Raw genomic sequence first — 13748 nt, forward strand, 5'->3', positions numbered from 1 at the left:
TAGATTACTTGTTCGTTATTACTGCATTGTCGGAACTAGAAGCACAAGCATTTCGCTACACTCGCATTAACATCTGCTAACCATGTGTATGTGACAAATAAAATTTGATTTGATATATGTTGATTTACCGCCACCTACTAGACTGGAGTAAAACACCCGTATACTTTGCTTGAAAAAATAAACAAATACCCTACCATCATGGTTGGGGAGTAACGTTCAAAACCGGTAACTGTAATCCGTTACTATCAAAAAAATATTGTAATCAGATTACAGATACTTTGAAAAAAGGTTTTTAAATTCGTTCCGCCTGGGCGAGTCTGACCCTAAATCGGTACCACTATGACGACACAACAAAAGCTATGTCTTCTAATGGTGCGATTGCTGTTGGCATCCAAAAATTATGCAATTTGAATAAACGCTTGGAGGTCAGGATGACAGCAGAGGTGTAGTCTACCGCGATACGGATATCTCTTATTATGGATATCTACATAGCGCATTGATGTTAATCACACCTGCGCTCTCGTTGAGCTATTTGCGCCTTACGGATTGTGGTTGTTGTGGATTGCTGTTCATAAATCTAAATGTGTATATGAACTCAATAATGGTTGAATTCAAGAACTTTTAAGCAGCCTGTCAATCATTTGTTTTTGAAACCAGTGGACAGCCAGCCAGTGAAGATTATGCTCTTGCAGCTGCTGCATCGCGCGTATCCCAGCCGATGGAATAAAAAATGGGGCTTTTATTCAATCTAATTCATGCTGATAAAAAAAAAAGATCCATAGGCCTAATGGACACGTGCTCAAACTCACACACTCTTGAAAGACTTAGGAAATGTTTGGGGTCACTTAGAAATGTCCTTGTTTTTTAAAGAAAAGCACATTTCTTTTGGCCCTTAAAATAACATCAAATTGATCAGAAATACAGTGTACAGTTTTTTAAAAACATTTATTTAACTAGGCAAGTCAGACAAATTGAACAAATTACACTCACCATTTTTTTAAATAAAAAATAACACCACCCTACTCCACTATTTAAATATATTTAGTCCTACCTCAGGCCAACAACCTGAAAGGACGGGACACCACCACTTAACACACCCTGTAACTCTTTGGGTGTCAAGTCTTGCACACCCAAATACCTCTCTGCAGCTGCCACCACAACCTCAATTTTCTGCAACTTACATTCCTTGCAGTACAGTTGATAACCATTGCTATAAATGCAAGAAATCCAATCTTACTGAAACAAAGTACCAATCAAAAGTTTGGACACCTACTCATACAAGGGTTTTTCTTTATTTTTACTATTTTCTACATTGTAGAACAATACTGAAGACAAACTATAATATAACACATATGGAATCATGTAGTAACCAAAAAGTGTTAAAAAGATCCAAATATATTTTATATTTGAGATTCTTCAAATAGCCACACTTTGCCTTCATGACAGCTTTGCACACTCTTGGCATTCTCTCAATCAGCTTCATGAGGTAGTCACCTGGAATGCATTTCAATGTGTGCCTTCTTAAAAGTTAATTTGTGGATTTTTTTCCTTCTTAATTCGTTTGAGTCAATCAGTTCTGTTGTGACAAGGTAGGGGTGGTATACAGAAGATAGCCCTATTTGGTAAAAGACCAAGTCCATATTATGGCAAGAACAGCTCAAATAAGCAAAGAGCAACAACAGTCCATCATTACTTTAAGAGATGAAGGTCAGTCAATACGGAACATTTCAAGAACTTTGAAAGTTTCTTCAAGTGCAGTCGCAAAAACCATCAAGTGCTATGATGAAACTGGCTCTCATGAGGACCGCCACAGGAATGGAATACCCCGAGTTACCTCTGCTGCAGAGCATAAGTTCATTACAGTTACTAGCCTCAAATTGCAGACCAAATAAATCCTTCACAGTGTTCAAGTAACAGACAAATCTCAACATCAACTGTTCAGAGAAGACTGTGTGAATCAGGCCTTCCAGGTCGAGTTGCTGCAAAGAAACCACTACTAAAGGACTTGAAGAGACTTGCATTGGCCAAGAAACACGAGCAATGGACATTAGACCGGTGGAAATCTGTCCTTTGGTCAGAGTCCAAATTGGAGATTTTTGGTTCCAACCGCTGTGTCTTTGAGAGACGCGGTGTGGGTGAACTGATGATCTCCGCATGTGTATTTCCCACCGAAAGCATGGATGAGGAGATGTTATGGTGTGGCACACTTAACCAGCATGGCTACCTCAGCATTCTGCAGCGATACGATTTGGGCTTGGGACTATAATTTATTTTTCAACAGGACAATGACCCAACACACCTCCAGGCTGTGTAAGGGCTATTTTACCAAGAAGAAGAGTGATGGAGTGGTGTATCAGATGACCTGCCCTCCACAATCCCCCGACCTCAACCCATTTGAGATGGTTTGGGATGACTCGGACTGTGGAGAGAAAGAAAAGCAGCCAACAAGCGCTTAGCATATGTGGGAACTCTATCAAGACTGGTGGAAAAGCATTCCAGGTGAAGCTGGTTGTGAGAATGCCAAGAGTGTGCGATGCTGTCATCAAGGCAAAGGGTGGCTATTTGAAGAATCACAAATAGAATATATTTAGATTTGTTTCGCACTTTTTTGGTTACTACGTGATTCCATATGTGTTATTTCATAGTTTTGATGTCTTCACTTATATTCCACATTGTAGAAAATAGTACAAATAAAGAAAAACTCTTGAATGAGTAGGTGTTCTAAAACTTTTGACTGGTAGTGTATATACTAGTCGGTGTCAGAGGAAGGCCCCAAAAAATTGTCAAAGACTCCAGTCACCCAAGGCATAGACTATTTTCTCTGCTACCGCATGGCAAGCGGTACCGGAGTGCCAAGTCTTGGTCCAAAAGGCTCCTTAACAGATTCTACCCCCAAGTCATATAAGACTGCTGAACAATGAATCAAATGGCCACCAAGACTCTTCCTAAAGCTGGCCGCCCGGCCAAACTGAGCAATCAGGGGAGAAGGGCCTTGGTCGGGGACCAAGAAACCAATGGTCACTCTGACACAGCTCCAGAGTCACTCTGGAGGTGCGAGGACCTTCCAGAAGGACAACCATCTCTGCAGCACTCCACCAATCAGGCCTTTATGGTAGAGTGGCCAGATGACAGTAAATGGCACATGACAGCCCGCTTGGAATTTGCCAAAAGGCACCTAAAGGATTCTCAGACCATGAGAAACACGATTCTCTGGCTTGTCAGGATTGAGGGAAAGATGAATGGAGCGCAGTACAGAGAGGTCGCTGATGAAAACCTGCTCCAGAGCGCTCAGGACCTCAGACTGGGGCAATGGTTCACCTTCCAAGAGGACAATGACCCTAAGCACGCAGCCAAGATTACGCTGGAGGGGCTTTGGGAATAGTCTCTGAATGTTCTTGTGTGGCCCAGCCAGAGCCCGGACTTGAACCCGATCGAACACCTCTGGAAAGAACTGAAAATAGCTGCAGCGACGCTCCCCGAAGAATGGGAGAAATTCCCCAAATACAGATGCGCAAAGCTTGTAATGTCATATCCAAGAAGACTTGAGGCTGTAATCGCTGTCAAAGGTGCTTCAACAAAGTACTGAGTAAAGGGTTTGAATACTTAAATGTGATATTTAGTATTTGAGCAAAAATATCTAAAAACCTGTTTTTGCTTTGTCATTATGGAGTATTGTGTGTAGATTATTTTTTAAATGTACCCCTTTTTCTCCCCAATTTCATGGTATCCAATTGTTTTAGTAGCTACTATCTTGTCTCATCGCTACAACTCCCGTACAGGCTCGGGAGAGATGAAGGTTGAAAGTCATGCGTCCTCCCATACACAACCCAACCAACCAAGCCAAACTTGGACCTCCCGGTCGCAGCTGGGCGCGAACCCAGAGTCTCTGGTGGCACAGCTGGCGCTGCAATACAGCGCCCTTAACCACTCCGCCACCCGGGAGGCCCATGTGTACATTGATGAGGAAACAAAACAATTTATTCAATTTTAGAATAAGGCTGTAACTTAACAAAATGTGGAAAACTCAAGGGGTCTGACTTCTTTACGAATGCACTAGCCTCATTATTGTTATTTTCTTGTGTTACTTTATTTTCTTACTTTTTGTATTCGGCGCATGTAACAATTTTATTATTTTTAATTTGTATTTTATTTGTTAGGAGTGCACTGATATGTAGGACACGAAACATCTCGGCCACTTAGAGAAAAAACACTTTATATCGGAGTTGTATCGAGATGGCTATTAATATTTATGACATGAGGCTAGCATAGCATCTCTCCATTGAATATAGGCAGTTGATGTTAACAACCCTCATTGAATATTCAAACAAGGATTACAGTAATGAAGATGTATCCACCAATCCAAAGAAAGTATAGGCGGGAGCTAGACAGCTCGCCATGCCGCTTTGTGGACAACGAATCCCATTGTTAGCGTTGAGAGACCTGTATCTTGTCAGTATATTCATAATATTTGCCTAGCCTCTGCTGAGTCCCCAACAACTGGATGTTCCGGTTTTTAGAGAAAATGGAAAAAGAGCCTGTGACATGACTTCCACCACTTATTTTTTTGTTAGTAAAAATAAATAAAACATTTGGTACTTTTACCCATTTTTCTCCCCAATTGGTAGTTCCAGTCTTGTCCCATTGTTTCAACTCCACTGAGAGCCATGCGTCCTCCCAAACACAACCCTGCCAAGCCACCCTGCTTCTTGACACACTGCTCGCTTAACCCAGAAGCACCAATGTGTCGGAGCAAACACCGTCCTGCTGGTGACAGAAGTCAGCTTGCAGGCACCCGGCCCGCCATAAGGAGTTGCTAGAGTTCGATGGGACAAGGAAAGCCCAGCCAACCAAACCCTTTCCTAACCCGGACGACGCTGGGCCAATTGTGCGCCACCTCATGGGTCCCGGTCACGGCCGGCTGTGACACAGCCTGAGATTGAAATGGGGTCTGTAGTGACTCCTCAAGCACTGCAATGCAGTGCCTGGGACCGCTGCACCACTCCGGAGGCCCCCATGACTTCCACTTTTGGATGGTCACAGTGAGGGGATCCCATTAATCTGGCACCTGGTGAAAGTTGATTGCATTCATTTTGGAACCGGGCTGCCTCCCTGGCGTGAGCCAGGTGCCCGTTAAAAGCCCACAGCGAAGTCGCCTCAAAACAAAAGAGGGGGGGAATTGGTAGTTTGAAAATTCTAACATATTTAAAGATGCACTATACAGAAATCGCTCCGCCATTTCCTGGTTGCTAAAATTGTAAGTTTGTCTAATTTCATTTTGTGACAAAACAAGCAAGTATAATGTAGAGAATCTGCATAACGGAAAATATTTTATTGTCAGCTGTTTTAAGCTGGTGTACAAAACCGAAAGTAAAACAAGCAAAAGTGAAACTTAAAAACGGCAAACAGGACAGATCTCCACTTCTTAGACTTGCTGAAAATGAGAAGGACAGATCTATAACTCACTTTTCTTTGTCAGGTCGCCCAAAAAGTTACATATAGTATTGCATCTTTAATGGAAAAGAGATGTTGTATGTTTCTGGATGATGCACCATAATGGCTCTTTGACAACATGACTGAGCAGCACAGATTACTGTTCGATTTCAGAAGGGTGGACCTCCCTCACCGCTTTTGCCCGTTCAAGTCACAGCCGGTCCCCCGCAGTGCAGTATAATCAAATCCATGCAAGGCCTCTCTCTCTCCTGCCAAGGATTCGACTGCACTTACAATATTGCTTCGGTACTGCAGCTTAACCAAATCACGAGCAAGAAAGACAATTCCCATTGATTGCTCCATAGTGAAGACGAATTAGAAAATTACTAAAATACACTTTAGTCATCATTATTTTGCACAAAACAGCCATTGAATTATTCAGTGGACAGCTGAAGATAAACATTTTATATTTATGCTCTGAGGTCATGACCCCAGCTAGCCAGGGTGTGCCAGTAGGCTTGTTTAGCTGTCCACTGTACTCTGACAAGAGTTCTCGGGGCATGTTCACGCTATACTGGTGTCTGGCCTAGTGCGCAGGAAGCGTAATCCCAGTAAGAAAGATGGAACCATGAAACCAAATGTATTGAGATCAAATGCCAGCCCAGTTTCACCTAGTTCCATTCTCTCATACTACCCGCGACTGGACTTTCTTTCACTACTATATTTGGTGGTGAGAAAACATTCTAAAGGGATGATTCAGCTTTATGGCCCCTGTGACGTGTCTGGGTTACTCCTTCTGTCTCCGTGACCAAACAATGGATGTCTTGGTGGCAGTCTATAGTTCGTATTACACCCAAAGATTATGGATATACTGACAGGATACATCTCTCAGCCCTAACAATGGGAGTTGTTGTCTACAAAGCAGCACGGCAGGCTGTTTAGCTCCCACCTTTCCTTTCTCTGGATTGGTAGAAACATGTTATTATTCAAATATTTTTTGGAATATTCGATAAGGGTTTTTGACATCAACCTTAGAGAAGCTGTGCTACTACCCTCATACCGTACATTTTTTTGCCATCGCGAGACAAATCCGATTGTGTTTTTCCTCAAAGTTTCCGGGATGTCACGTGTCCTACTTATATCAATACACTCGTAAAAACGTAAGCATTTTTCTATTCGATCAAGCCATTTGGTTTTTGGTTGACCAAATTCGACACTCATTGACCTTCCATACGAAAACTCCTTACTTGGTGGGCGAAACAACAAAAACGCCACCTGCTGGAGGGAGACCGATTTTCCGCAGAGTTGGGCCTCTCTTCCTTTTCCTCTCTGTTATACCTCTGTACTGGATTGGATGAACAGTGCAGAAGAGAACCTCCCCTGACAGCTTTTTTTCTTGTCGTCAAGACCAGTGGTGGAGTTAGTTTTGAATGACAATTTCACTTACGGACCAATGGCATAGTCTAAAATGCTAAGATCTGGCCTACTACCTTTACTTGAGGAAATGCACTGCTCCAAAAAATAAGGAACCACTCCTTTATTGGGGGTGTCTTGCTAATTGCCTATCATTTCCACCTGTTGAGTGAAAGCACCGCCAGCATTCAAAAGTGACCAAAACATCAGCCAGGAAGCATAGGAACTGAGAAGTGGTCTGTGGTCCCCACCTGCAGAACCACTCCTTTATTGGGGGTGACTTGCTAATTGCCTATAATTTCCACCTGTCTATTACATTTGCACAACAGCATGTGAAATGTATTGTCAATCAGTGTTGTTTCCTAAGTGGACAGTTTGATTTCACAGAAGTGTGATTGACTTGGAGTTACATTGTGTTGTTTAAGTGTTCCCTTAATTTTTTTGAGCAGTGTATATATAAGTGCCTTGCTCAGGGGAACAATGGCAGGTTGCACATGGGATATTCATGCCAGAAACCCTCCCACTGCCAACTCCCTTCCTTCAGGTTTTACTGGCCATCTTTCTATTGAATACTGTAACGTGGCGTATGTGGGTGTTCTACCTGCCTCCGTCCAAGGCCCGGGCTTTTGTGGCGCATGGAGTATCGTACTCACCTCGGCACTGAAGGATCATAGGATCAGGACTCTGATAAAGTTATTATGCTACATAACATAAGTACTTGTTCATAATATTCCATGGCAGTTTGATTTTCTCTGACAAAAAGTAAGGTAAAAAACAACAACATTAAAACATAAAAAGTAACATTTTTTAAGAGATTTACATTCCATTGGTTGCAATCACTAGCTAATCATCTTTACACTAAAAATACATTCCAATCAATGCATCACGAAAGTGAAGGCGATTGAGGACCACTTTGGACACCACGTCATAAAGCATGATTGATATTCCATTAGCCCAATCATAACCGGAAATGTTCATATTTTAACCAATCAAACTGCATATGGTACAGGAAGTAGGCTGTCCCTGATAGTTAAGATAGGTCGCTTTTGCAAGCGGTCTGTTTCGATCGGCCACCGAGGTAGAGGACGTTGGAGTCACTGTGAAGAGGATCAGTTATAAAGAATAGCCAACCCCTCCCTATCCAACATGTTTTCCCGCATTGCAAGACCCACAATTTGCATTGCTACCAGGAGCTTATCCACCTCCTCACAGGTAAATAATATATTTCTTTGTCAGCTAAGAGATGGCTAGTAATAGCGTAAATTAACTAGCTAGCTAGCATGGCAGCCAGCTTGCTTGTCAGATTATTTAGCCAGCTAACTAGCTACATTAGCTAGTTATAACTTGAAATGTCACATACTTTGCATTAGTTGAGCCACATCAGAATGGTCTAGAGTTTAAAACGAGTCAATGTTATCAACTTTAGCTATACTTATAACGTTAGTTTAATTAATTGGCTAGCAGTAGCTGACTAGCAAGGATTTGTAAACTGTTGATAGCTGCTTCCACTGCACTGTATAAGGTCAATTTGTCATTTACTTTTGGGATTGGCAAAGGGAAGGCATGCGCAATTATGAGTGACAAAAATAATACTATGGTAAAGGTGCTTTGCTTGACAGCGCAGGGTTTGTTCGGATATCTCGAGCTTGTCCTTCGTGACATGTTAGTGAACAATCTCCGATGGCACATTCAATTTAATGAATTATTAGGAGGATTATTGGCCCAGTTTCTTCCAAATCCAAATTTTTGCTAATTAATCCATATTTAACACGCATGATATACTAAAACTACTGATAGTGTGCAATACAATAACATCACAAATCTTTACTACAAACTGTTAATTTAAACTCGTTTGAATTGAGTGTCAAGGATCAAATTAACACGATAACATCTTGGACAGTTTTGAGCAATGTTTAAGATGTTCCTGAAGGTTGGCATTGGCAAGGATAGTAGTAGTATAATTCCACAACATTGATCAAGAAGTAACTTTAACCTTATTAATATAATCAGAGCTGTTGAAAGATTCTGTGAACTTGAGTGTAATGGTGGCTTACATTCTACAGCTTAATGAAGGTTAAATAAAAAAATGATCCTTGATTCGCTCACTCTGAAATCCTGGGTTCTTGTGGCCAACCATGAATAGTCAAGAGGTTGAATCCATAGTGTCCTGACCTTTGACCTTTCTGTGGATGGTTTGTGGCCTACAAGAATACATGTCATTTTCAGGTGAAAGGTTTGTCCCCTTTCTGATATTAGCAAATTACAATGACTGATTGTGCAAAGATTAACTAAATCCTACATGAAACTTGAATTATAAACAAAACCACAATTGAGTCAGTTTCATTCAAGCTTCTTGTTTGTAATAGCTGCACATCTATTCTACAATAGTTTGTGCTGGAATTCTTCAGACACGCAGGAAATATGTTTGGTTGTGTGATTGTCAGCAATATGACGTCGATATTAAGGCTGACCCCATGTAGTCGATTGTTTGGTCGATATGCTGTTGGTCGACAGATTTGTAGTCAAGCAGTGGTAAATGTATGAAATAAATGTTATGGCACACAAGACACCTGTCTGATTCACGCCCGTCTGAGTGTACTAATCCATTAGAGGCTGTGGGTATCACCAGTAGTACATTTACCGTTAATTACCATTTCTAATCTAGAATGTTTGGTTACGGTAATTTCTGTTGATGCATTCAATATTACATTCTTACCGTTCTCATTGTAGGAGTGGACACATTTTTTGCGGAGCGCACAACCTAGGCTACACTTGTAAGAAAAAAAGTGTTGGTTTATTTCATTTACGAGTTGTCAATTTATTCATTGACAGGAGCGCTCCAAACCAATCTTGAGTAAAAACATGCACCTGATTACACATGCAGTCTAGCTGGCCTGCATGCAAATGCAAATGTAAGCTTATAAATGTGCACATTTGGAGATACAATTTCTGATTTTCTTAACTCACCATCACTGTGGAGCTTCTCAAAATAATGTTTTCTTTGCCTCAAACAGCACGCAAACAGTTTGTTTTTACATCCATTGAGAATGACAGTAGTTCCTCAATGTAGCCTTTTTTAAACAATATTTAAGGTACTCTTCCTTTTGATAACCACTCAGCATGAAAGGGAAAAAAATGTTGTGCTCTGATCTGGTGGAAAAGTCATAAAAAAGGCCTACCTGATAACTTATCACTTGCACAAATAGCCTACAGCTGTGTTTGTTTCTCAGGAGCTCACTGGTGCAGGAAACTGAGGGCCCAGAATATTTTATACATTGTTAAACTTTTGCTAGCATGAGCATTGGGCCAGACCAAGTTAAGTTGATACAATGTTTCAAGTTCCTTGCAGACAGGCCATGCGTAGCAATGTGATTTATAGGATATTTATTTTCATCAGGCTATTTTCTACCTGCAGGCTGCAATGTTTTTATGTTTGGCTTTATATGGAGGCTATTTTTACATATTGACAATAGGTCATTTTAGATTTGTATCATTTAGATATAATTTGTATTGACCACATTGATTTTGAGATGAAGACTTTATTATAAATTAAATGAAACTGTTCCATGAAAATGTGCATGTAAAAATCCTAACTGGAACGCAGTTCAGTAGAAAGGGTATGATAACTTGGTACTCCAAATGAAAGGTTTCCGATAGCTATTACTGGCACTTCAGGAGCATAACGGCTGCGAAGGCCAGCAGCGGGAGGAGGATGGGCATAAAGTTTTTTTTTCTTTTTCTGGTTAGGCTATATTGATCTCTGGCTCCCTCTTTAGTAATTTGAGTCTTCATTTTGAATTGCAGTGCTTAAAGCATCAGGCAAGCTCAGTAGCCTACATATAGTTGATTTTATTCAACATAGGGTGTGTCTATATATGGGAAAATACATGTTTTAAACAATTTGACCAATCAATCGGGAACAAATTCTCGGTGGACCCAAAAAATGTTTAGTCGGGGACAGCCCTATGAGATAGTCTGTGAAATTGTATCCTCTCCCCCTCAGAACAATGCCAAGGTGGCAGTGCTGGGTGCTTCCGGCGGTATTGGCCAGCCTCTCTCACTGCTCCTGAAGAACAGTCCTCTGGTGGGCGAACTGTCGCTCTTTGACATTGCCCACACACCTGGAGTGGCAGCTGACCTCAGCCACATCGAGACCAGGGCCCACGTCACTGGTAAGACACCTTCCTGCTGTACATCAGCTTCACTACTAAAGTCTTAATACTGTGTAGTGAAGTGATTGTGAAAATTTCCTTTGGTTTATCTAATTTAACTACGATGATTCGTTCACTAGGTTACATGGGTCCAGACCAGTTGGACGCTGCACTGAAAGGCTGCAATGTCGTTGTCATCCCCGCTGGTGTCCCAAGAAAACCTGGTAAGTTTACCCAAGTTGACAATGGGATTCATAATGAAGAACATCATGCTTTCTTTCAATTGGAAGTGCACACATTACATTTAAAAAATAAAATTATTCCAGGCATGACCCGTGATGATCTGTTCAACACTAATGCCACCATCGTGGCCACTCTGGCTGATGCTGTTGCCCGCAACTGCCCCGAAGCCATGATCTGCATCATCGCCAACCCTGTGAGTACACCACTAACTCTTCTCCAGAATTAACTCAAGCTCCTGGCGACTCGGATTACTCTAGAGCAGCTCAGACGTCTATACAGTCGGATACCTTGGTGTTGGAGAAAAGCAATTTTTTTGTTGCCAAAGAGAAGGAAGCACTGACTTTCAGGAATGGGATTAATTTGAAAGGCAATTTATTTTCCATGCCAGTGCTGTTTAGGTCACTGATTTGTTTTGGTGCTTCAGTCACCACAATCTTAAATGATACAAGATCTCATTTGCTCTTCAACGATAAATGCTTAAATATTCCATTGATTGTGTAATGGCTGTTTAGTGTACATCAGAAGGTAAATGCCAGTGATAGTAACATGTGGTTTGAAATAGCTGACAGTTTTGTTTAATCCATAGGTCAACTCTACTATTCCCATCACATCAGAGGTGATGAAAAAGTATGGTGTCTACAACCCCAACAGAGTGTTTGGTGTCACAACATTGGATATCGTCAGAGCCAATGCATTTGTCGCAGAGCTGAAAGTAAGGTTTGACGACCTCAAACATTCCTAATGCACCCTATATTCACTCTCTATACCTTTGACACACAGGAGGGATCTCAAAGTTCATGGGTGTATCACCCTGAACGGAACAAAGTTTATGGTTGTATCTTACAGATGATTGTGGAAGAGTAGATAAACACTGCGTGACAAAGCAAAAACATTCACACCTAGAGTTGGAATTGCCTACTTTGTAGTTTGCTTAGAGCAAGGCTCTAAATGTGCTTGGGTGCATTCCATACAACGTTTGTATTGTAATAGGCTTATGTTGTAGGGAATGTCTCCACTTAAATATTTGGTTGTCACCATGATCCAACTGCATAACATTTTTAAAGTAGATTTTTTAAAACATTTTCTTTAAGTTAATGCTAGCCAGCTAGTATCCACTCATTGATTATTGCATAGGCAATAATATTGCATAGGCAAGATGGCTGACTGTTTGGTGTTTCATATTGCAGGGCCTTGACCCAGCACGTGTCAATGTACCAGTGATTGGAGGTCATGCAGGAAAGACCATTATTCCTCTCATCTCACAGGTAAGAATAAGGGCGTTTTCACAGAAATAAAAAATCCAATACCTGAACGATTTCCTTGCAATGACTCCAGTAGGACTAAATCTTAATCTAACAACAAAAATTACACACTTGCCAATTTTTAGGGGTTTGAGTTGATCTGATATGCTGCCCCTGTTTTTGGAACACTTTTTTTATGGCTCCCTCTAGTGTTTGTAAAATCAATGAATGAGTTGTCATACAGTGGGAGCCTGTGATTCAGAATTTGTTAGTCTGTGGCTTTAAGAAATTCCTAATTCATGGTCATTTTAAAATTCAGTTGGAAAATGAATAGGATAAGGTTCAACATGAACAAGGCTTTTCCTGTGAATAACAATACACCTTGCACACGCCACTCTGTAGGCAACACCCAAAGTGGAGTTCCCAGCCGACCAGCTGTCTGCTCTGACCGCTAGGATCCAGGATGCTGGCACTGAGGTTGTGAAGGCCAAGGCTGGAGCAGGTTGGCAGTGTTATCCGACGGACTTGCTGATTCTCAATGAAAACTGTCCTTTAAACGTAATGAATGTTTGAACCACTCTGATGAGCTCTAACTGGCAAACCTACGTGTGTTCAGGCTCTGCTACGCTGTCCATGGCCTACGCTGGGGCTAGGTTCACCTTCTCCGTCCTGGATGCCATGAACGGAAAGGATGGCGTTGTAGAGTGTGCGTACGTAAGGTCAGAAGAGACCGAATGCAAATACTTCTCCACACCTCTCCTCCTCGGGGTAAGTCCTACACCACCTTATAAACAGGTTTATAAGTTGGAGACTGAAATTGCACCTTCTGCTTATTGTTTATATTAATGCTGTACTTGTACTTAATTCAGGTTCCTATTTGAATGACACATGACTTTGACAATCTGAAGTGATGACCAGAAGGAATATTTTTGTGCCCTTTTAGAAACACGGAATTGAGAAGAACCTTGGCCTGGGCAAGCTGTCAGCCTTTGAGGAGAATCTGGTGGCTGATGCCATTGGTGAGCTGAAGGGCTCCATCAAGAAGGGCGAGGATTTTGTTGCTAACATGAAGTGAGCAAAGTTTGAATCTGTGGTTATTTATATTGTCCAGTCACTTAAATGGCAACAAGGTCTCTCCAAAATCCAAGTTTCATCATGCCTGATGACGAAATAGCTGTTATCAGAAATGTTAACTGATCAGAAATGTTAATAACGCTATCAATAAACAGTTGACCTTACATCTTGCACTGGATCAATGTATGTTTGAGGG

General features: G+C 41.4%; 1 protein-coding gene across 1 annotated transcript; it reads left to right on the forward strand.

The window, feature by feature from the left end:
- Positions 1-7873: 7873 nt before the first annotated feature.
- LOC109872651 (malate dehydrogenase, mitochondrial) lies at positions 7874-13723 on the forward strand. The gene is made up of 9 exons (XM_020463962.2): positions 7874-8055; positions 10847-11015; positions 11135-11218; positions 11321-11430; positions 11824-11949; positions 12425-12502; positions 12881-12980; positions 13095-13246; positions 13422-13723. Exons 1-9 carry the CDS (start codon positions 7990-7992, stop codon positions 13551-13553), a joined length of 1017 nt encoding a protein of 338 aa, XP_020319551.1. The 5' UTR covers positions 7874-7989; the 3' UTR covers positions 13554-13723.
- Positions 13724-13748: the final 25 nt, after the last annotated feature.

The sequence above is a fragment of the Oncorhynchus kisutch genome, linkage group LG28 (genome assembly GCF_002021735.2).
Source record: "Oncorhynchus kisutch isolate 150728-3 linkage group LG28, Okis_V2, whole genome shotgun sequence".
In the NCBI taxonomy this organism is placed as follows: domain Eukaryota; kingdom Metazoa; phylum Chordata; class Actinopteri; order Salmoniformes; family Salmonidae; genus Oncorhynchus; species Oncorhynchus kisutch.

Bases quoted from the DNA above. Each gene is read 5' to 3' on its own strand.
- LOC109872651 (XM_020463962.2), top strand. From the start codon at position 7,990: ATGTTTTCCCGCATTGCAAGACCCACAATTTGCATTGCTACCAGGAGC. The intron at 11,431-11,823 runs GTGAGTACACCA...TTTAATCCATAG, and splicing joins TCTGCATCATCGCCAACCCT to GTCAACTCTACTATTCCCAT. The intron at 12,981-13,094 runs GTTGGCAGTGTT...ACGTGTGTTCAG, and splicing joins GAAGGCCAAGGCTGGAGCAG to GCTCTGCTACGCTGTCCATG.